This window comes from Erpetoichthys calabaricus, chromosome 5 (assembly GCF_900747795.2).
Source record: "Erpetoichthys calabaricus chromosome 5, fErpCal1.3, whole genome shotgun sequence".
NCBI lineage: Eukaryota > Metazoa > Chordata > Cladistia > Polypteriformes > Polypteridae > Erpetoichthys > Erpetoichthys calabaricus.
Window position 1 is genome coordinate 184,768,237 of NC_041398.2, and position 25,806 is coordinate 184,794,042.

A 25,806-nucleotide genomic window follows, 5' to 3' on the forward strand; every position below is an offset into this window, starting at 1 on the left:
AGAGATTTAGCTTTCAAGAAATTAAGTCGATGTGGGCAATGCACACAGGAAGCACCACCATATTTATACCATTACATCCAATGATGTAATTGATGCAACAATTACGGTCACATAACGCATACACTGCAGATATAAAGGAAAAATGGGTCAAGATTAAACTTTGTCAAAATAAATCAAAAGAATTGTAAACCCCAAAATAGATTCTACAGAATAAGAAGCCTCCAAACATACGAATATACACATATCAATGTCAGATATACAAGTATAAGTCAGAACCAAGATTGCTGAAATTATGATCCAAAATCAAAAACGCTATCCAGTCATCAAAGTCAAAGAAAACATTGCGAAATATCTAATCTAACTTGTCTAACTTGATCCAGTTTAGCTATAAAATGTATCAGTATTGGTCTTTGTTTGAGAAGATTGAGCTACACTTGAATAAGTAAGGACTGTGCACTGCCACAGAGTGATAACATAATATATCGCAGGATTGTTATGATGTAGTTCCTTTCTAATGTATTTTCTGTTTACTTCTGCACCTTTCATGGGAGGTCTGGGTTTTATCTGTGGTTTGTCACACTGGAGGCCCAAAATCTAACATTTAATATTTCCTACAGAGGGTTTAGATTAGATTAGATTAGATTAGATTAGATTAGATTAGATTAGATATTTTAGTGCTAGAATTATTTCACATGTACAATGTTTTGAAGTTCAGCAACTTGCATTTCCTGATGATATGAGATTGTGGATGTAACTCCTAAAAGTGTAGCATGTGCTTTATTACACGTGTCTCATCTTCTGATCCCTTTAATAAATCTCGTTACATTTTGTCATGGCGGCAGCACAGTGACTGGCATCAGGTTTAAGAATGGTAAACAATACGCTTGTACCATTTAAGGTCAGTTACAAAATAATAGTGACAGAATCCCAAAATGATGTCTCCAGATTATTGAAAAAATAAGTAAACATCAAGAAAATGTGCAGATAATCCAGAATTATAACAAAATGATATTATGGGTGGTAGTACATGAATTAATCGAAAGTATAGACTGAGTACAGTAAGTGAGGTTGGACATAGGTTAACTTGGGAAGGAGATGGAAAGCCCAGAGGGTGAGTAGATGTGTGGTTTTTGGGTTTTGAGTTTTGAAGTGGTGAACAAACAATCAACTAAACAAGTAAACCTTTTTAATCCTCTAATATTTCCTTCTTTTGTAATTTTATTTTGTGTGTCTAATATATATATATATATATATATATATATATATATATATATATATATATATATATATATATATAAATATAAATATATACTGTATATATATATTATCTAATCTGCAGTTGTTTAGGTACTAGATGTATTGATACCTAACAAAGGGAGGCAGAGAAAGGAACATTGACTGCAAGCAAAACAATCTTCGTCTAGGACAAACAGAGGTAAAAAGCCAGAAGTGTGACAAAACCAAGAACCTTAAAACAAAATTGGCAAAGAAAAGTAGTTTCTCAAGAATAAAGCAAAGCTTTTAACTCCCAAAATATTTAAAATTGCTAACCGTAATGCTTTGCAAAGATTTGTTTTTTTCATCTAGAGATTTGGAGTAGCTGTGTAGCCCTCTGCTAGCTTAAATATCACACCTTGAAACTTCACGCCTCACTGCCACGATCATGTGGTAGCAACAACACATGGCAACAACCACAAGGAGGAAAAGTGAAATGGTGGAAATCACAATAAAAAAACAAACAAAATGGAGGTGGAGTAGCATCAAAGACAGAAATGTAACATGTTTTCATAATTGTAAAAAAAAAAAAAAGCCAAAAGTAATGTATGTTAATTAGTCAAAAATCTACAAAACCCAGAATCATCAAAGTAGAATAGGTTAAACAAACTATAGTATAGGGATCTTTATTGTCTGAAAACAATATAAAATACCAGTCCATTCATTTTCTAATATGCTTTTGCAGATCAAGTTTGTGCAGGGCTGGTGCCTGTCCAAGGTAACACTGGGCGTTAGACAGGAGCCAGCCAATGACTGGGCACACTCAGACATGGTATGGTCACCCACACCGGATCAGTTTAGAGTCACTAATTAACCTGACAAACGTCTTTTGGTCTGTGATGAGAAATTTAAAATACCAGGAGAACATCCCACAAAAACATGGGAACAATGTGTAAACTAGACATAGACAGTGCTTGGGACCAGAAATCTGGAGATGAGAATGAGCAATGCTAACCACTGTACCACTCTATCAATGTACAGTAATATAAATTAAACAAAATAGATGTCAACAGTAGTACATTGCAAATGCTTTATTACATCATAATAAAAAATGTTCACTAACAGTACATTAGAGTGTACAGAGTAATATGATTTTATACAGCAACTGCCTAATCTTAACAAAAAATGCCTTCTATTGAAATAAATGAGCAATCTGATGTTGTCTGACATGAGAGCAGTGTTTTAGATCACATTTCAAATATGACATGTTAGTCTTATGTGAGGTCCAGTGTTTCTCCGTGACAGTTGCTTTTTTAATTTGTTTTAAAAGGATTGGTAATGTCATGTTCCATTTGCAATGAAATTGTTAAAAGAGGGAAGGCTATTTCAGCCATAAATGTCTTGTATTAAAAAATAAAGTTTTGCAGTAAAAAAAGTTGTTTTTTTTCAGCTAATGTTTTAATCTAATGAATTAAAGATAACGTGACATAACACTCTATAACCCACCTAATCCAATTTAGGGCCATGGTAGACAGGTGTAGGCTGTCGCCAAAGCACTGGTCACAAAACAATAACCAACTCTGATTGGGGTGCCATTCCATTACAGGGCACACATACTTACAATCACCAGGACAATGTTCAATCTCCGTATAGATATTTTGTTTTCTAATCATATTTATGAGTCTGCATATACATATTATTGTTGAATTTTAGAGCCCACATGGTCACCCACTACAGATTCTCTAGAGCTACATGGACCTGAGTATGATCCTTAACTTATCACCTGTGTGCAGTAGGCACATTATTCCATTGTTTTTGTGGGTTTTCTCCTTGTCCTCTGACTTTTTGCTATATCCCAAACGTATCTACAGTGTCTATAAAAAGTATTCACCCCATTGGAAGTTTTGACATATTGTTGAAGTACAGCAGATTAAATTTGACTTTTTTGACACTGGTCATCAGAAAAAGACTTTTTAATGTGAAACTAAAAACAGATCTCTGGAAGGTGATGTAAAATAATTATAAATATAAAACACCAAATAATTGATTGTATACATATTTACCCCTTTTAAGTCAACATTAAGAAGTTTCCCCATTGGCAGCAATTCCAGCCTTGCGTCTGAACACTCAATGTTTCCACATTCTTCTTCCCCATAAAAACAATTTGAAAACTTATGAGAGGGTGTGAGTTATTTTTACAGTCACTTTATATTTGGAAAATTGGTGACTATAACCTGCCCGGGGTTTGTTTCCTGCCTTCCACCCTGTGTTGGCTGGGATTGGCTCCAGCAGACCCCCGTGACCCTCAGTGGCGGCTGCTAGCTTTTGAAACAGGGGAAGCTCATATTAGGCCTTCATCATAAAATTCATTATGTTATTTGTACATAAATTCTGCCCTCCGTTCCTTTTGCAGAAAATGGTCTGTGACCCTGTCGTACCAATTGGTCGTCTTTTCCAGGGACTTAACCAGTTTCCTCTCAATGGCCAGGAGAGCAAGGTTGCTCAAACGATCTTGGCCCATCATGTTGCGGGTGTATGACTTGACCCGTTTTAAACAGGAGAAGATCCTCTCTATACCTGCTGATGTAGTGCCAATTGTTACCACTAACGACAACAGCTTGTATAGCTGAGGCATTGCACTATCCAACTCCATGTCTTTAAAAAACACCAAGAAATCACACAGCTTACCCCTGCTCCCCTGTAAGTCATGATCTGAATATAGTACTTGAAGTTCAGATCTCAGTCTCCCTGAGTCAAAGAAATGGCCATAACTTTTCAGCACACTTTCAAATGCCTCCTCTGGAAACACTTGTCTCATTTCATCAAATTTCCCTGGATTGACTAATTCTAAGAAGCTCATGCTTTCCAAATTTGAAAAACGCTGAGAAATCTGCTCCATGAGATTGTCTAGGATGGCCATGTACAAATTTCTGTAGCGGTCCTGGGGATCCTGTAATTGTGACGGACGGCGCTTTCTAATAGGTTCATTTCGAGGGTCTGATGTGAGATTTGCTGCTTTTGAATAAACTGCTTGATAAGCCTCCTCTGACCTCTTCTCCTTGACAAAAGCAAGGAGAGACCCAATTCTTTTTTTGCAGTAAAGAACATCCATAGCCCTTTGCTGGACAATATCAAAGACAACATCTGTCTCAGAGAGTATTTGTTCATATGTGTACAACATGAACACAAACTCAAAATCCTCCAGTTTCATTATGAAGCCTTTGGCAGCATCTAATGTGTCATCATCCATGCTCTCATCCTGGGTAATCTTGTCAAAAGTCTGCAGGAGGCCATCATAATTGTTTGCCACAAGTGCTCACTATCCGTGATGTGAAATTCCATTGAGTAGGAGCGTTTCTGGGCAATCTTGAAGACCCTGCAGACTCAAGAAAAGACATCCTTTTTGTGGACTTTGAAAAAAATATGGTGAACCCAGAGAGAGATGCAAAAAATATTCTTGACTCAGGCAAGCATTTAGCACCCTGGGACAATACCAGGTTCAGTCTGTGTGCATAGCAATGCACAAACACTGCACTAGGGGCTATTACTTTAACTTTGGCCTGTAGGCCATTGAGAGATGAAGCAAAGACAACAGCCCCATCGTAGGTTTGTGCCACAAGTTTTTCTCTAAAACTGTAGCCCTGCATGTTCTCGTTTAAAACTTCAAACACAGACTGAGCATCTCGACCCCCTGACACATCCAAAAATCCAATGAAGCACTCTTGAATTTTACCTGCACTATCCACATATCTAACAATGACAGACAGTTGGGCATGGCAAGATATGTCAGTTGCTTCATCCACCTGCCATGCAAAAAAAAGGAGCAGTCTGAATTTCACCTTTTATATGATCAGAAATAGTGGCTGCGAGAGCAGAGATCAAGTCATTTTGGATTGAGTGGGACATACCAGAAAACACAGCTGATGACTGAAATTGTGTGGCCAAGACAGAGTCATATTTAGCTAATGTTTCTGTAAATTCCCTGTAATTCCCCTTATTTGCTGATTCACTACTCTCATCATGCCCCCTGAATGCCAGCTCCTGACAGCCAAGCAAGGAAGTCATATCAATTAGACGGTTTAGGAAGGCCCTGTTTTTTTTTTACTGTTTCAATATGTTTTGCCACCTGAATGCGAAGACCTTCATTGATTGCATGTTCAAACCTGACCCTGCCCAGACAACTTAACCTTGCACATGAACTCACATGTTCTTTGCACTTTTCATGCCTTTTGTATGCCCTGTCAAAGTTACCCAGATCCCCAAAACCCACGTTTGACCAAACACATCCCATTCCCTGAGAAGGTTTCATCAAGAGGCATGGCCAACAGTACATTTTCTTTGTCACAGCACTTCCAGTCAGCCAGTTCACCTTGTCATACCAGGAGAGCTGAAAAGACCTGTTATTTTTTCCTGATTTTTGCACCAGATCAATCTTGGGCATTGGTCTGCCCTGCCGTTTAATTCTGTGTCTCTCCTCGTAAGGAAGACTACTAAATGGTTTTGCCAAAAACAGGTGAACAATATTAGCACTGTCTGCGTCTGCCATTATGCACAGCTTGCTAGCTGGCTAGTTTCCCCTTGACGAGCTACTTTAATTATATGAACGAACTAACTTTACAATGCTGAAACAAGGAGCAAAGTCAAGAACGCTATAATATGTTTTTTTTTTTTTATTATTTAAAGAATGATTTGTACAAACAAAAATGGTTTATATCACCAGCAAACAATACAGAGTGCAGCAGTTTGTCGTACGACTTCACCTGCAAATCTGCATGGGACTGAACTCTAGTGATGTGTCGTTCGCGAATGAGCCGGCTCTTCTTTGAAGCGAACGACAGGAGCCGATGCCCGTCGAGCAGAGCCGAAGCTTCAGCGGCTCCTGGTCAGCTCTGTTGAAAATCAATTCGGCAGGGGCGGGACTTTACTTATATGGGCACACAGAACATTGGCTCATAATGCCGGCTCGTTCACGAACAACACATCGGACTAGGATCGTACCATTATGTGAAAGAAGGAAGCAGACGCTCCGAAGACAGCGAGTGTTGGTACAGGCCATGTACACCGAGCGACACTGTCGCTCTGTGTACCTGTCGCTGCGACAGACGAGGAGCCAGATTTAAATGCAAGCGCATCGTGAAGAAAAAAGAAGAGTGAAGAAATGAGTGAAAGCCGAAAAAGAAGTAGCATCTGGCTGCATTTCAGTGATACTGGAGACTGCAAAGCTAAGTGCAGAATTTGTAATATGAAAATATCCATTAGGGCAGGGTCAACAACAAACCTGCACAGACATATAAGAACCACCCACCCATCCGTGCAACTGAAGGAGAGCGTGCCCTCTCTCCTGCCATCCACTGACCTTGGAAAAGAGCCAAGTACTTCTGCTGCAGCATCCACTGTCTTACCGAAAACTGCAGGTACAGTATAACACGGTCTTCAGTTAAAACCAAAATAAGCACATTTATTCCAAAACAAATGACACCAAACAAACAAATAAGTGTCGATGAGGAGCTGGCCAAAATGATAGCTAGCAACTTTCAACCATTTTCCATTGTGGAGGACAGAAGATTTACAACTTTTGTACAGGCCTTAAATCCCATGTATGTTCTCCCTAGCAGAAAAACTTTGTCCCAAACAATTATTCCATAACTATATATCTGAGGATGGAGTACAACACTGTGCTTTCAGAAACCACTGCTCTGGAAAAAAAGGTAGCATTTAATGACAACAGAGCTGTGGATGAGGCATTTCAAAGAATTAAGTGCAGCAGCAGCAAGATGCAACCCCAGCAGCCTGTCTGCTCCTCCATCAGAGGGCCAAGAGGAAGAAATTGGAGCAGGGGTGTGTTCACAGGAACCACAAGCTTCTACTGTGTGGAGGCTCTTTGACGAAAGAGCAACAGGAGACACTGCAAGGAGAAATCCCACAGCTGATGCTATGCTGGAGTTGAGGTCCTATCTTGAGGAGCCCCTCATCCAAAGATCTGAAGACCCACTGAGCTGGTGGGAGGCCAAGGCTGCAGTCTACCCACGCCTGGTTAAGGTAATGGTAGGAAGACTTTGCATTGTCGCTACATCTGTCCCCTCAGAAAGAGTCTTCTCAAAAACAGGACAAATAATCATGGAGAGGAGAAATCGCATCAGCCCATCTAAGCTGAGGCATCTGGCATTTCAGAATGCCAACCTGGCCTAAAAACTTGTATTCAAAGAGTCATAGTGTTGTGTTGTTGTTGTTGAGTTTGGCCTTTATTTAATTTGTTTGCTGTGGAAAAAATGCGTAAAAATACGTAATGTCTGAAAACAATGAATAAGAAATTGCTTATACACAAACCATTCATAATTGCTTAATTAGGCTAAAATATAAGCATCCAAGTGATACTAAACGAAGAGCCATTCGGGAGCCGTAAGAGCCGGCTCTTTAAAGGGAGCCGATCCAAAAGAGCCGAAGCTTTGAAAAGAGCCGGAGTTCCCATCACTATTGAACTCGAATCTCTGTAGTGCTGATGTATACTTAAGACATGCTGTCAATCAAAAAAGAGGTTCCGCCCTTTAAACAGCTCCTCCAATCATCACGCAGCAGCCCAGCGTCCTGGCCCGCCCACTGCTCCATTCACTCCCAGAGAAGCTGAGCTTCCCTGGAAGTGACAATTTTAGTGCATTTATCCAATTACCGTCCAGCTTTTCTGCAGTGAAAAAAGCTCCTCTGTGCTTGCCCATAGAGCTCCAGTGAAGCTGGGCTTCAGGAGGGTTTAACCCACTGTGCTGCACGGAAATGTATGATAAGAAAATCGTGTCAAACAATCTACAATAAATACCTGATTCTGAATGAGCTAGTCATGAAGTTGAACGCGTTCTAGTGCACTTTTATTAAAACCAATATAAATACGGCAGTGCATATATGAGCATTTATTTTCTGACATAGTAGAGGAAGTGGAGCTTCCCTTGTAGTCTTAGAGCAGTCGCCACTGGTGACCCTGTGTTAGGATATAGCGGGTTGGATAATGGATGGATGGGTGACTATAAAGTGGCCCAATATTAAAGCACTCTGCAAAGTATTTTTTTATCTCTTCAAGGCTTGAGTCATGTTTCATACCCAATTGTCTAACTCTCAGCAAACTTGAAATTCCAGGTATCAGATATTAGAAGAACAGATGGTGAATTATACTTTATTTTGTTATGCTTGTTACCTGTTTTATTATTTCTTATAAAATAATGAAAATGGATTTGCCAATCAAAGTTTTCTAAATGGCCACTCTGAGAAGCTAAAATGACTTGTACAATGAGCTGTGCACAAATTTTTACTAATTCTTTGCCCAGGAAAGGTTTCTAAAAATCATCTCACATCTCAAATAACATGAAGCACACCTCTTAGAAACTTATTTGTCATTGGCAGACCGCAAGTGATGACTCACAGGCTGATTTTTGAGCTCTTATCAGAAATAGTCCTGCAATAGCAGTTTACTACAGACATTGCTATGTTGTTTGGCATGTAATGACTCATTTGGTATTTAAGGAAACACAGGCCATTGATGAATCGTGAGATCCTCTGGAATGAATAACATTAAAAAGAGAAGAAGCAACATTTATGCCATTCAGAAACGAGGTGAAACTGAAGAAAGCATCAATTACCATCTGTAAAATTAACTTTAAAAGAAATATACCACTCATCATGTGTTAGCTATGTACATTTTGAAATGGTATAATGTTCTCTGGTCTATTGATGCCACACAGCTCTAGAAGATTTGAAGAGTTTGAATCCTTGCCTCATCACTGTCTTTGTAGAGTCGGCAAAATCTCTTTGCGTTGCATAGTTCTTTTCCTCCCTTACACTTCCTATGCATGTTAGATCAATTACTATCTCTATACTGGTTCTCCATGAGTGAATAAGCCTTTGTAATAAGGCACTATATTGCGCCCGACCCAGCACAGACCGACGCAGAGGCACGTGTAAAATAAACAAACTTTCTTTATTTCTCTTCAGCCGTGGGGCACGCCTTCCGACGTGTCCCACAGGCCCAACACAGTCCCACAAGCACTTAATGCAGCAAACACAAATAAACAAATCCTTTTTCTGGCACCCACTCCTCCCAGGCAACCTCGTCCTCTTCCTCCCGATTCTGGCCCCTGAGTGGTGGATGCTGGACCTTTTTATAGCCCACCCGGAAGTGCTCCAGGTGTTTGATCACCTGTGGCTAATTGCACTTTCGGGTGGGGCTACAGAGATGTCCAGGTGGGTTCCTGGCTCCATGCAGCACACCCTGGCGGCCACCCCAGATCCCCACAGGATTGTGGAGTAACTCCATCTCCCATGAAACCCTGCAAGAAACTGAGGCACCATTGTCAGCCAGGGAGGCTGCCACCAAGCGTCCTGGGGGAGGTAGTGAGATGTCCATGGCTACTCCCCCGGAACATATGTAGAAGGGGTGTCCCGGCCTGGCATGGGACCCGGCCGCCCGCCACACCTTGCAATATGCTACCACCTTATCTGTATGTCTTTTGCCAAGTGATGCCAACATGGACACAAATATATTATGATCCTAAATTGGATAAGTGAATCAGATGATGAATCTGTGGATGAAAATGTTCTTTACACAGAAATGATCATAAATTCACCCATCTTATATGTAAATACCTACCCAGGTTTAATACACTTACAGTATCAGGGATTGTTTGGAAAATATCTAAAGCCTGTCTTTTAAAACTTTGGGAAATGTTCTTCAATGAATGTTCACTCTTTGATGGCAACTCTTCTAACCTGCAATTAATTTTCAAACATACAATTCTGGTAGCTCTCTGAAAACAACAATTATATTCTTTTAATAGTCACTGTATAAAACCCTGACTTAGATAGATGGTCAAACATAAGGATTAGAGTGAAAATATAAAGAAGAGAGGCTATCTTCCCTGCTTGCCTGCACACAAAGCTTTTTATAATTTGTCTTCATCGTGAAGCACTTTTTATTCCTCACAGTGGAAGATATGTCAAAATAACAGCTGTAAGAAGTATATTATCTACTAAGGGTTATCAAACATGCATTTAATCTTAAAATCTACAAGCTCCATAGTCATCGTCATGACACTAATGTATTGCTTACCCATCAGTGATGGATGGCCGTGCTTTTCAAGATTATGCTGTCAGCCTTACTTAGGAAGGCTATTGAAAAAGTGGCCAGTTGTTTAGATCTCTGCAGTTCAATTAATATGTTTGTGTAGCTTAGATCAAGTACTAAAAGTACCAGCATATAACAGATAAACAACACATCTGCCTCCAGTAATGAGGCACTGCAATAAGCAGTAAGGCAGCAGCACTTGGTCATGGCTTTGGAAATAATCATGACTCAGTTAGGCTTGTTTATTTTCATTCTCTTTTAGAAACTTTCTCACATATTTCTATTGATTCTCTTCACTGGACCACATTCCACTTGCTTTCCTTATTTACTTACTTACCAACAGAACCCTGAAGGTCTGGGCTTATTCAAGCAATGTGGGAGGCTGATGGCAGAGAGAGAAAGACAGACTCAAGCAAACTCAAAAAGAATGAGAAGTCATTAGAAATGCCAGTCAGATCTATCACCACAGAGTCATCTTTCCTTGAACCATGGATGTTGACCAAACACAATATGTATCAAAAATGTAACAATAAAAGTTCCAGATAAATCCATCAGAGAATTATATTCTAACTGCTACTTTCTACTGTACCTGCTTCCCAAAAGGTGACACATGCTTTTTAACATTCTTATATTACCCTCACCTAAAAGCTTTAAAGCCCATTTACAGCATCTTATTATCAATAGAAGTTTTCATCTTGGAAAGAATTTCAAAATGCCAAGATAGAAGAGATAAGAAAATGTGTTAGCATAGTAACTTGTTACTTTACCAGGAAATGCTTGACATATTTTCTTAAACATTCCAAAAACCTCATGATAATGATGCATTTTAGGAAAATTAAAGAAAAAAAAACACATAGCTTGTTAAAACTCTTTAAACAGTTTTTGCATTACTGCATTAATCTGAAATCTGCTTTTTTATTTTTGAGATATATAGGAAAATTGAAATGGTTTCCTACTAGACATCATTTAGAAATGGTAGGTCATTATAACAAAAAAAACATAAATGTATCCTTGTGTGTTTTATTATTTCTGTGTGAAGTTTTGAGTGTTATGGGTGTGCCTTTCCTATGTAACTAAAAAATTATTTACCTATTGTATCAGGAACAGTTACTCAGGGAATGATAAGATAATGATAATTAATGCTTTTTAAGTTGTTATCGATAAGATTTTATATATAAGAAATTTCTCTCTGAATATAAATGTGTGCTGAAGACTTTTAATCTGTTTAACTATTTTGGAACTATTAGATAATATTAAGACATAGGTGTGTTAAAAGATTATACCATTTATCTGTATGCTGATTGGTGCAAATTGATATGTGTTTTATTGTGTTATGCCTAACTTACTTAAGATAGTAGTTGCTTTGTTATATTCCTCAGTCATAGAGAAATGGTCTGTTCACATGGCAGACTCCCTCAAGCTTATTGTAAGAAAGGATATTCATATTGGATTTATGAGTGACAGTGGCTCTAGATTATTCTTTATTTACAGAGTGTTTTACTGACAGTCATTCACTTGATTTAAGCAGAATTGAACATTCAGTGCTTTACTATGAGTCCTTTTAAATCACTTTATTTCAACGTGCTCTTAATTCAGTACTCTATAACAGGTACCAAAATTAGAACTGAGAAGCACAAAGATACAACTCCATTCTCAAGTCTGTACATTGGCTTCCAGTTATATTTAGATCTGATTTCAAAATCCTCCTTCTAATATCTCTCTCTATATAAAATCCAATGTCTGTCTGTCTGTCTGCTATTCATGAGAGAACTACTTAACGGATTTAAATTGTTTTTTTCTATAATTTACTTGAACATTCTGGTTGATTTTGAGACCTCTCTCACCGCACTAAATATCATAGTTCGCTTGTGGTACCGATTCATTTGTGCAAATCCGAGAGAGACACAGCAGGCCGAGGGGAGGGGGCGGGGCCCTCCTCACTCATATGCCAGCCTCGGGGCGTATCTTACATCCACTTAGGTAGCGAATGAGAGAACTTCTTAACGGATTTAGATCAGTTTTTTTTTTTCTAGAATTTGCTTGAACATTCTGGTTGATTTTGCGACTTCTCTCATCGCACTAAGAATCATAGTTCGCTTGAAGCAGCAATATATTTGCGATTATCCAAGACAGAGGCTTCAGGCCGAGGGAAGGGGGAAGCGTGATGTCAGGATTGGGGAGTCGGTCTACCTCAGCGTTTTGGAGCGTAACTTGTCTCCGCTTAGCTAGCAATACCTTTTTGTTTATTGATTTTTAAAGTTTTAAAATCCTTTTAAAAGAGCAGCGGGGAACCGCTAGTACTGTATAAAACCATGAGCTGCCCTACTTTTGCACAACCTTTTAAGGTGTGTAGTCTACTACAACAACTAGACACAGGACTTTTCAATTTCAGTAATAAAGAAAAAAATTGTTGGCTACTCAGGAAGGATCTTTCTGTCAGTGTAAGAGATGCTCAGCTTTTAACTTATAGTGGTAGGTTCATTACCATGGCAGCCAACTCTTTCGCTTTCGTAAGGTTTATAGGTCCCACTGACTATTTTGCTTTAATTACTCGTTTTTTTCCTGGAATTCAATATAATTTTTGGTTGCAGTGCTACAGTCCAGTCATATAATGAAGTGAGTTTAGACAGTAGATGAATACCGCATAATTAGGGCAATAACTGTGACTGACTGTACATAAATTTTCACCTCTTTTTTTGTTGGTCTTCTGCTAACATGGACAAGTGACACTTCGTGTCTTTGAAATGAAACATCAGAATGCACAGGCAACAGTAACAAAATCAGGTAATCATTAACAGACTGCAGTATCATTCTAATTTTAACCATCATCACAGATGTTACCTTGTACAGTAGTATATCACAGAACATCCAGACATAGGACTGGGTAGCCAGCTTAAGTATGCTGGATAGAATCTGATGTTGCCTCTTTCAAAAGATAATGTTCCCCAATTTTATTTTTCTCTACATCTGTCTTAAATAGAGTTTTGTTTATCCTCTCTTACATTACCAAGTGGCTTAAACTTTCTGCTCTTTAGTTTACCTTCCATCATTTGAACCCTCAAATTAAAATGTCGGTAGACTATTAAAATTTATTAATGTCCAGATATGGTGTAAAAATATGTATTTCTAAAATTTTAAGCTTGTCTAGTGAGGTGAAAATTACTTTACATTATAATAAATTGAAGGGAGTTGAAAATTTAATCAGCATGTTGTGTTTTTTAAAAATATGTCAGTCATCATGTGAACATGATTGTTGTATTTATTATTTTTTAACTTTGTCATCAATCTTCAAATGCAGCAGCCCATCACAGATTCTTGGCATTGGTAATCTAACACGGACAGGGTTAGTAACAATAGAAACTACCACGGCAGGAACAATAATCCATCCATCATGTTATTTTCTACACCCACTCAATCTGCTTCAAAGTTGCATTGCTCCTGTCCAAAAAAAAAAAAACAGGAACATAACTGGAATCCATTTTATGTGGAACGCACATAGGCAAACAAAAATACAGCCACACATTCATTCAGAGAGCGGCAGTTTAAAAGTGAGAACTAGCCTTACAGCTCAGGACTGTGTAATGAATTATACCTAATTACAGGGAGAACATTCAAACTGCCAAAGAAGAGACAAATCTTAACATAACAATAAACATTCCCAGACTTACTCAATCCAATTCAGGGTCACAAAGAGACAGAAAAAAAAGAAACCTGTGCAAAATAAATATAGTCTGAAAAATAGAACAAAATGAAATATGAAAAAAATAACCATCACCTATGAAAAAGGTTTCACTTCTACAGGGGTATGTTTGTGCCATAAATTTTAAAGCTGGTACTGTTCCTATAGAAGCACCGTATAATTCAAGTAGTTTATGAATATCATTGTTCTTCTTCTCACCCGTTTGCAGAAATATAAAAAATGTGGTTACAATCCATGGTGGTTTGTATTATGTAGCAGAAGTCTAGGAAAAGACATGACTGCTGCCAGCATTACAATCTCCAACTGAAATTAGGTTTAAGCACTCTTTTATGAAGTATGGATAGATAGCTAGATGAAAGCATTGAGTATGCAGCATTTGGCTTTGCACTATTACTGTAAACATTCCTTCTTTAATAGAAAGGGCATTGAACTTTGAACAGTAAATAATAAAAATAATAATAATAAAATAAATTTTATTTATATAGCACAAAAGAAAATCAAACAATACTGAAATGTAACGTTTTATATCATGTCCATAAAGACCTACCTATTTTGTATGTACTAAGATGTACATTTATTTTACATTATTATTATTATAAAATATGTGCTTTATTATTATTATTATTATTATTATTATTATTATTATTATTATAGTGTTTGTTATGTTATACTATTTAGTGTATAATATTATATATTTATTATTGTCTGGAAGCATAAGAACATCTTTTTATCATTTGAATATTCCATTGCCATCTACTGAATTCTGGAATTTAAATTTACTGTAATACATTACCAATGTCCCTTAAGAAATCAAAGTCATTGCCATTTCTATCTATGCTATATTTTTCTTTTTTAGCTCCTGCAGCTGACAAATTTAAAAATATCACTGTCGTTCATAAGTATGTCATTAGTATTCTATAAAATGTGTATATAAACACAGTGATAGTAATGATCAATCTCTCCTGGAAGGAAAAAGCACCCTTGCATTTAAACATTTGTTTTGTGTTGCTTTATTCCCATTTGCCTACCCATGTCCCTAGCATTCTTATAATTGAATAGCATATTTGTTGGAATTTCCATTTTTGTCTTATTTTCATAACTTTATAATAAACTTCCAAATGGCAACATCCAAAATGGTAGCACATAATGATGTCACCAACATATAAATAAGAATAAAAAAAGAAAATAAACCAAAAATTATCATTTCCTACTAAATTGTGACACACTGCTGTTGACTGGTCAGTGCACAACCCTTGTTTCAAGTGACACAGATATATTGTGATGGGTCACCTTTTTTGGTCAGACATAGGTTATACAAAGACAAGTCAGTGAGTGGTGATTATCCAGCAAGGCAAACTCTAGTAAAAAAAAATAATAATTTATTCTGAAGAAAATAAAGAAAAAATATCCATCATGGTTCTCTTTCTTAACATAATGCAAAATTCATTTTCCTTCCTCTTATAGTTCTCCCAGGGCTCTACCTTTTTATGGGTTGCCTATCAGTGTATACCAAACTGAAGTCATATGAGAGTGGGCATAGAAATAAAAAGGTGATGGGAAACATTTAAGAATTGAAGCCCAGATGTGTAACAACTTCTTGTTCAGGTTGTCAAGATTTAGTTTTTTTTTTAACTGTTTAGGATTCTCTATAAGTGGATTTTAGTGGGCAGCACAGTGATAGTGCTGCTGCCTTGCAGAAAGAAGACCAGGGTTCTCATCCCAGATTCCTCCCACAGTCCAAAGACATGCAGGGTAGGTGGATTGGCAATGCTAAATTGCCCATAATGTTTGTGTGTGTTTGTTTGCCCTGCAGTGGCTGTCGCCCTATCCAGGGTTTGTTCCTGCCTTGTGCCCTACACTAGCTGAAATAGGCACCAGCAACCCTTTTCAGGACTGAACAGATTAGACAATGTCTTTATGTTTAGCAGTTTGGGCACTTCTGCCTGTCTATTTGTCTGTTTGTGTTTTAATTTATTGCTTGTATTTTAACCAAGTTTTTTACATAGTAAATATAGTTGCAAAATGTTATTTTTTAACTTGTCTTACAGATGGCAGTTACATTTTCTTTGCTTCATCTAGGTCTGCATCCCTCATGAGTTTTTGTGATCTAGTGAAAGTCATAGAGTGATTCAGACTTCATGATCCAGCTTTATTCCCTGAGAAACTATAGCAGTGAGACAATGATCTCCTCTATAAGTGTGGTCAGATGGCATGTTTACTTCATCAACAAAGAAGCAAGCCATACTGGTGACAAAGGAGGAGCCACAAACCATGTGATGTGTCAGTCTAAGGGATTAGTTCCTGTTGGTGCACAGTTTGCATGTTCTTCCTGTGTCTGTATAGGTTTCCCTTGATACTCTGTTTTTTCCCAAATCCAAAAAACGTTCTTGTTAGAAGCACTGGTAACTACAAATTGGCCCAATATTTACCGCCCCCATTCCCCAATATCCCAAATTGGTTCCTGCCTTGTTCCTAATGCTGCTTTGCTTGGCTTCCCCTTATCTCTAATGAGTTTGACTGTTGGTGGTTGGATAAATCAGTCTAATAAAAGCCATGCTGGCACAGAGGAGAACATCTTGCACCATTATTGCCAAGAATGCATGTGGAACTTACTTTAATTATTTATATTTATTGATGTTAACTTGCAGATCTTTGGATTGTAGTGCATTTTAATTAATGCAGTAATTTCTAAAAAGCGTTGAGATTTTCAGGAAAAGAACTTTGACCTTACAGGGACCAGGCCACTATCTTTCTTTTTCTACAAATATAAAGTTTTCATCATAGGTGAGTTTTTCTGATCATGTTAAATTAAAAAAAAATTATACTTCCTAAAAAACATTCAGCTATTATATTTGCTGTTTCAGGGGTGATATGTGCAATGAGTTAAAGCCATCTTGGTTATTACAGTGCAGTGACTTGCTACTCCTTAAGTAAATGTAACCCGAAAACATTTATCTTACATTGCTATTTTCTTATAAACCTTTTTCTATTCAATAAAAATATAGCCCTCTTCAATAAAAAAAAAACTGTACATTAACTTGAAAAAATAGATTTTAACTATAAATACAACTGAATCCTTTAACAAGTTTTGCTTAACTTTATTTATGGGACATTTTAAAGCAAAGCCAAAAATCCATTGGCTTAAAAGAGGAATTGATTATCCGGCTCATGCATTTCAAGTTGCAGATTTAAAATACTTAATCAGACAGTCGTGTCACATCACTCAGTGTTCCTATTGACTGCCCTTTGTGGTAGGATTCCATGTTTGGCTGCCTCCCATTACAATTTAACAGACAAGGAAAAATGTCAAAAATTACATTTTATCAAAATACCAAACCTGATTGGAGCTAGCGTGAACAGTGCAACAAAACAGCTTTCAAGAATTTAGTGCTTCCTCTGTTACTTCCAGTATTATTATTTATGTGATCTTATCTTCCTGAAAATATGAGCACAGTGCTGGCACACTTGTTGTTAGTTATTTGTAAGGAAAGGAGGCTTCACCCTTGGCTCCTTTAGACATCATTATCACGAGAGCAGCTGATAATTAAAAGAAAACGGCTATCTTGAAAACTGTTTACGCCTAATGAGACAAAATGCTTTAAGAGACACACAACAACTGGCTAAACCTGTATCTTGTACTTAATGTATTAATGTCAGATAAATTTCCATAATTCAGGAACAGAAGACTGAATATGCTGTGTGTTCGATATGACTGAAATTGGCAAATGGACCAGATGTAATGCAGCTTTCAAAGAGAAATATACTTACTTTCTATCTATTTATCTATCTATCTAAGTTTGTTATAGACAGCTACAACAATCAACTTAACATTCACATACAGTCCATCTCCATATTATTAGTGCCTATTTACAAATACGTATTTATAAACATATTACTGACTCAAGGGTTAATGCACTCTAACAGGTAACCTGAAAATAAGCTTAAACTATAATTTTTTGATCAGGTTCTTAGGAAAAGCTTGAAACAATAGTAAGAAAATCTAAAAAGAAAATGTTGCCATAAAGTAGCAAATACTACTACTGGAGTTCTGCACAGATTTTAAGGAACCAAACCCTAAAAGGAAATCTATTCAATCTGCAAAAGCTCCATAGGGAGCAAAATATAATCAGTCTCCTAATGGATGCCTTTGAAATTCTGAAAAAAAGCAAGACTAATTTTACCCACCTTGATTAAAATTATAATCCATCTGAAAATGCACTCTGTGAGCCACTGCTGCTGGGCTTGAACTGAATGGCTAGCTACGCATTTATTGTTTGCTCTATCTCCCCGCACACTGCAGATTCACCCAGTGACTCCATTATCCAGGAATGGGAAGCACCTCCAGCGGCTGTTCAGAATGCTGTTTCTGCTGTCAGCCCTTGGTTTGTCTAAGCTAGGTGAAGTAACATCAGCCCCAAGGCTGCAAGCTGTGCAGCAAGTCCTTGTCAAGCAGCACCGTATGCCAGTGAGTGAGTGAGTGAGTGAGAGAGAATCAGTGAATGATATGCAATCGCAGGAGTGAGTGAATGAGGTCTGCCTCTCAGAAGTAGCAGTGTGTAATGTAAATCACGGGTTCTGACAGGACACCGAATTTGATAATTGAAGAGTGGCAAGCAGCCAAGTTACTCTCGATTGAAGCCTCATTCTGTAAATAAACTGCATTCAGTGTCACCTGTGCAAGAGCCTGGCATGGATCTAAGCCTGTGTGATTGTTAATATACTCTGCTTACACTGAGTGATTTTTATCAAGGTTTTCAGGTTTGTAAAGTTATTGCTTCTAATTACCTATACAAGGTGATAAAATATACAAGAAACATGTATTATCTCAGTAAGCAAAAATGGGAAATAACAGCGGATTGCTTAATATAATGCCAAGCCTCATTGGACTGAATTAAGTTCATGTCACAGGCTTGGAATTTAAAATCAAGTCATAAATATTCCTGCTTGAATAGCTGCTTTTTTACAGTCTATTTAACCAATATATGCCTCAGGTTTAGTCATCTAATGCAAGGGCATCCATTAATTATGACTTGGGGTAAAAGGTCAGAAACAGGCTGTGACCTCTATAAAAAAAGCATTGTTAAGTGTCAGCTCAAAGCCTTTGAATGAGATTGGATTTATACATAGTTTACCTTAACAGGATTTGAATTCAGGATACTAAAGCTGTCAGCCAGAGAACCGCCACTGCACAGGCAGACTCGAACACAGCTGTATCTATGAGATTTGAAGGCAACCTCTGAAATCATAAAGACCTCTCTTTCTCACTCCCTCTCCCTGATTTAATTAACATTAATTCAATCTAGTCAAGAGTGTTACTTGAAAGAAAAAAGCTTCTTAATAGAACAGGTTATGTTTGACAGTAAAGAATTTAATCCAGTTGGTAAAGCTTTGGTAATAACCATATTACTCTGTAATACTGTGTTGTATTTTGTTTATATATTCTTTGAATTTTCAAACAGTCTAATTGTGACAACTCCAACTTTAGAAGAAGACAATTTGTAGGCCCATCTGACACACTCTCACAATCACACTCAACCATATATAATAATATAGGTCCAGTTTATACCTGCTAATCATACGAAGGTACCCATCTTTGGATCATGGGGAGAATCTGGAGAAAAGTCACATAGACATACTGAGGACTACAATTGATGTAGATGTCTGCTGGGTCAGGATTCAATTCCAGATCCCTACAGCTGAGATAATCATTATGCAACCATGCAACCAGTTTGGCCATCCACTTTCATTCCCACTTTATCAAATACAGAGTTGGGAACAGAACCTATCCCAGCTGCACTGGGAAGAAGGTAGGAAGCAACAGCGAATAGGGAACTAGTCATGCACAGAGCCAATACAGAGCTAACACACACACACACACACCCACACACACACACGTGTCTTTGGAAAAACTAGCAGGGAAGAAACCCATAGAGTCCAGGAGCAATCTGCAAACTCTACATTGGCAAAAACTACTATTGTATACATACTGCATGTACAGTATATTAATAGTGATAAGAGGGTAACATTCTTGGCAAGTCTGCTGAGCCAGAATAAGGAACCCAAGCAAGTACACGGAACAGATAACTGCAGGGAGAATACAAAAAGTAATAAATGAACAAACATTATTTCAACAATTCTGCTGCCTCTCTAAGCCAACCTGAAGAGGTCTTGACTGCTGTGAAAAACTTGATGGTTCTGTTACTTCCTATTGCACCATTTTAAAGTAACTCACTGGAAGAGATTAACCTAAGGAAAGTCAAAAGTTGCTTTGGTGAAAACAATAAAAGTCCTGAGATTGTTTGGCAGGTCAAAAGAAGTAAACAAATACATGGCAGAAAGAAGAACTAAAGTTGATAGCAGAAAATTCTATATAAGGAGCTTGCTGAAAAGGTATGTTGTCCTGCAAAGTCTATCTGTTAATTTTTAAACCTACAGTAGTTTGGATGATGTTTGATATGCACAATTGTTGTTTTGAAATAACACACATCATCATAGCAACCAGACACACAAAATGATGGTACCCGCTGTGGCAGACAGCTGGCTGCTCAACTTGGCCGGGACGCCCAAAGAAGAGAAGGATGGGGGAAAACAGATACTTTGGGACACTGCCTCCCCCAAGACGCCAGATGGCAAGTTCCCTGCAGCATTGCAGTGCCCTGGATTCCTGCAGGGCACCATAGGATTTGGAGTTCGGCTTCTAAGCCCTGCTGGATTCCATGGGTGCCGCCAGGAGACGCTGCCAGGGGACATGGGGACTTGTATCTTTTCCATAGCCTGGAAGTACTATCAAGTCATGGGGATGGAAGCCCCGAAGAAAGCAAGTTCTCCATCTGACCCCATAAGTGCTGACAAGTCACGTGAACAGAAGAAGAGAAGCTCTTCCGGGTCAAGGACTATATAAAGGATTGATGGAGACCCAGCAAGCGAGCCAGAGTTGGGAGGTAGTAGGACAAAGCTTGCTGGGAGGAGTGGAGGAGAAAGTATTGTGTTTATTATTAATATTATTGTTATTGAATTGCCTGTGTATGGTGGCGGAGGAGCTTGGAGGCACTGAAAACATGAAGAAAAGAATTAAAAACCTTCTTGGTGATTTTACCCTGTGTTCAGTGTGTCTGTCTGTTGGGTTGAAAGGGGCGACAGTGACCTCTAACGTCTTACACTGCCAAACCTAGAAACACAAAGTGGTGGTTCCCATGCAAACAAATATACCAAATGAAAAATAATCTTACCAAAATGGTGACAACATGATGTCACTGAAATAACAGTAAAGACAGCATATTATAAACAACTCCATATTACACAACTACAAAACTGATAATAAGTCTGCCAAGTGGTGGTTGGTTACTCAACTATTTGCTCACCTCTCATCTCTCCCTCTCACAATATTGGCCTCTCTTTTACCTCACTCATATGAATCCTTACACCATCTCTCTTTGCAACTCTAAGATTCCAAGGCATGTGTAAACCCTTTCCCAGCATCACTTTTGGTTACATGTACAATCCCTTAAGGGATGAGATCCCAGTGCCATCAAGCCACAGTGTCCTCTAATAGGTTCTGAGACCATTACACCTCCAATCCTCCTGTAGTTCGTAAAGGTCTTTTGGATACTTTTTTGTTTGTCTCACTAAAAGTGACAATACATTCCAAATCCTTTTACTGAAGGAGTGTGTCCTTTTGCCTGATGCTCTGAAGGTGTTAGGAAATAGCCAGGGTCTCATCCCTGGCTAATTAATGTTTTTTTTATGTACAGTATTCATTTTTTCAGTGTAATAATTTAATTTTGTAATTTGTTTTCTTTCTGTTTTAATTATTATTTATTATTGTTTTTCTTATTGATTATTTTACAGTTTGTATTATGTTTATTTATTTGTTCTTTATGTAATGCAGCTTATCTACTTAAAGAAGAACTAAATGAGGCAGGGCCCCAAGACATCATGGCCCCAGCTCTACTAAAGAGACACACAAGCTAGCCTATGTGACATTAAGGTTTACTTGTCTGTCTCTGTTTTGGATTTCAATTTCTTGTGAGGACTTTTTCTTATTGATATTTGTCTATAAACTCTGGCTTTTTTTAATTTATAATTTTGGATTACAGACTGGTTTTGGTTAGTTCAGGTTTGTCTTTGGGCATACCTTATTTTCGATTTCGTTTTTGCTTCTCCATTTTATGTTGTGCTTTGAATATTTGTTTAATGAGTCTCTAAATGTAAAGGAACTCTGTTTTCATTATTTGGACCAGGGATTTTACATTTCCCCTCTCTCTATTATGAGTTTCTTCTTAACTTAAAACACCTTTCCCCTTTTTTTTGTATGGCCCATGAGCCGTCCCCATTTTTTTATTTGGCCCATCCAGGCTGAAAACCTGCTTTTTGATTTTGAGGTAAGGGTCCCCCTGATTTTAGGCCTCAGTTGGGCTTTTAGGTCAATTTTTGGGGGCAAAGCCTCACATTTTTGTGAGCCAGCAAGAATCAAAATAGAAGAAAAATAGCTGCCTTTTGCCAGATTTCACCTTTAAAAATTCAGGATGGTGTCATTTCTCCTGACCTGGGACCATGCACTTCCCACTATTAGCCATGAAATTTTCTGCCCTTCTACCAATTTATGTGGCCTCATCCTTTCTCTATGATTAGGCTCAGACATCCAAGGGCCCCTAGTGAATTGTCGGATATCTTACATCCTAGAGGAACACTGAATACTTCAGTGGTGCCCCATTTTAATGTACTTAATACTCTCAAATGGCATACTGCCAGTGTGTTTTACACTCTCTTACACTCCCTTATTGTACATTTGTGTTCAACAATTGAAAAAAAACTATCCTCTATACATCATATTGACTATAATTTAGAAACATGATTTTTGTGAAATACTAGTAGTATAAAGGTAACAGAGCACAGTAATAATGGAGGTGTGCTGGCCAATGAAGAGCTCTAATTACATTTTACCTTTAAATAACCATTAATATCAATACTATTACCTTTTGATTGTGTTTATAGACATGAAATAATATAATCACATTGTTTTTTTCTAATTCAATATTGAAACAGTTATTAAAAAAGAGTCACAATCTTCTGGCATCTGTGAGATGTTATAAGATCGATCTTGAAAAATTCCCACTGTAATATTTAGTCCCCAAACCATCAAGCAGATAAGCGCAACGGGACAGGACTCTTTTTAATGCATAATTTATACAATGTAGTATAATAAATGGAAAGACTGCCACAAGGTAGGTTAAAAGCCTATAAGGGTCTGCATTCCAGTAAAAGTCATACTTGTCTGAAAAGAACCCCTCTGGAGCTGGTGAATAATGGAAAAGCACTGGTGAAAACATAAAAACAACATGCAAAAAGGGGTAAAGTGTGAATGAAACAATAAAATATGGAACTAGAAAAAGGAATTAAAGCAACATTTATACATATACTGTATATATGCATATATATATATATATATATATATATATATATATATATATATATATATATATATATATATATATATATATATATATATCTATATATATATATATTTCGTATGCATATATCATATGGACTTAAATTAATATTGTGATTATTTTGACACAATATGTGATACTCAACATTTCTTGATATGTTCTCAAAACTAATTAAAGACTGAAGATCTGTATCAAATACACATGTATTACATATTTTCCATACAGTCTAAAACCTGGTATATTTTCTCACAATAGTAATATGAAATATTAGCAAAGGAAAGAGTTTTTTTCTTTTCAAAATATAATAATTTAATCAATTGCTGTGCCTCAAAGAAACGGTTTAATTAGCATGTTTTCCGCACTATTATTGTTTTATATTTTGTCTACTTATTTTTAAACTTCTATTGTATGTATTGCCTGCCTTGCTGATGTCAGTGTCTGCCAGTCAGTAAACATGGCTCTCTCCCTGACTGTTTTATATATGGAAACACAACACTCTTCTTGTCTGTATGATGCTTGTGTGTGTTCATTTTATAACATTATAATATTCACCAGCATAGTAAGTAATATTTGTGAGGTCAGACATCTTATAATTTGCATCCAGTGTTCTCTGCAGTTTCTTGAACCCTTTCTTCTCAACAGTGTCGACTGGTACTTTACTGGGTTGGGACCAGGGAAAAGTCTGGGGGGTGGGGGGCTTTAAAATTTTAAAGAGAGGGATGATATTTCAGTGGAAACTGAGCTGTTTCAACTACCCAATGAAGTTTTACTTTCACTTTCAATCTGTGGACTGCAGTAACATCTCCCTATTAAAATTTGGCATTATAAAATCATTTTTATTGATATTTTATTATCTTATGACAAACTTCTGCTCACTAAGTAACATGGTTGTGTATTTAACTTTGAGTAATCTCAACAGATTACTTCAACACCATCCAACCTATGCTCCTTAAGGACAAGCTGACAGAGATGGGAGTAGATTCATACCTGGTGGCATGGATCGTGGACTATCTTACACACAGACCTCAGTATGTGCGTCTTGGGAACTGCACGTCTGACGTTGTGGTCAGCAACACAGGAGCGCCGCAGGGGACTGTACTTTCTCCGGTCCTGTTCAGCCTATATACATCGGACTTCCAATACAACTCGGAGTCCTGCCACGTGCAAAAGTTCGCTGACGACACTGCATCAGGAATGTGCAGGAAAAGGAGTATAGGAACCTAATCAAAGACTTTGTTAAATGGTGTGACTCAAACCACCTACAACTGAACACCAGCAAAACCAAGGAGTTGGTGGTGGATTTTAGGCCCCTCATGGACCCCGTGATCATTAGAGGTGACTGTGTGCAGAGGGTACAGACCTATAAATACCTGGGAGGGCAGCTGGATGATAAATTGGACTGGACTGCCAATACTGATGCTCCATGTAAGAAAGGACAGAGCCGACTATACTTCCTTAGAAGGCTGGCGTCCTTCAACATCTGCAATAAGATGCTGCAGATGTTCTATCAGACGGTTGTGGCGAGCGCCCTCTTCTACGCAGTGGTGTGCTGGGGAAGCAGCATAAAGAAGAGGGACGCCTCACGCCTGGACAAACTGGTGAGGAAGGCTGGCTCTATTGTAGGCACGGAGTTGGACAGTTTGACATCCGTGGCAGAGTGACGGGCACTGAGCAGGCTTCTGTCAATAATGGAGAATCCACTGCATCCACTAAACAGTATCATCTCCAGACAGAGGAGCAGCTTCAGCGACAGACTGCTGTCAATGTCCTGCTCCACTGACAGACTGAGGAGATCGTTCCTCCCCCACACTATGCGACTCTTCAATTCCTGCATTGGTATCACTCTTTAATTTAATATTGTTCTTTATCAGTATGCTGCTGCTGGAGTATGTGAATTTCCCCTTGGGATTAATAAAGTATCTATCTATCTATCTATCTATCTATCTATCTATCTATCTATCTATCTATCTATCTATCTATCTATCTATCTATCTATCTATCTATCTATCTATCTATCTATCTATCTATCTATCTATCTATCTATCTATCTATCAGATTCAAAGGTCACCTGGGCAACATATTTATAAATGTGTTAAACGAATATCAGTTATTGTAATGAGTAAGCTCAATTTACCTGCCAAACAAAAATACAAACTCAAAATTGAAAAAATGGCCAGTAATGCAGTTTACTCTATACAAGAACATTGAATATTTCACACAAAAGATAACCACGAAGGCTGTTTGTAACATTTCAGCAGTGGAGACCACCTGAAATGGATGGATGAGGGCTTACACTATGCGGATGTCTCATTTCTGTTGTAATGTGTAATGCTGAT

The 25,806-nt window shown here is 37.8% G+C and overlaps 1 protein-coding gene across 2 annotated transcripts in view; it reads right to left on the reverse strand.

Moving 5' to 3' along the window:
* arhgap24 (Rho GTPase activating protein 24) overlaps window positions 1-25,806 on the reverse strand; it is a 578,933-nt gene that overhangs the window by 194,136 nt on the left and 358,991 nt on the right. Inside the window, exon 1 of one of the 2 annotated variants that reach the window (XM_051928081.1) lies at window positions 18,207-18,578. The exons of the other annotated variant lie outside the window; for it this stretch is intronic. Coding sequence (XP_051784041.1) covers window positions 18,207-18,228 — 22 coding nt within the window. The 5' untranslated portion in view covers window positions 18,229-18,578. Of the gene's footprint in view, window positions 1-18,206; window positions 18,579-25,806 lie in introns of those variants that run through there. 2 annotated transcript variants of the gene reach the window in all.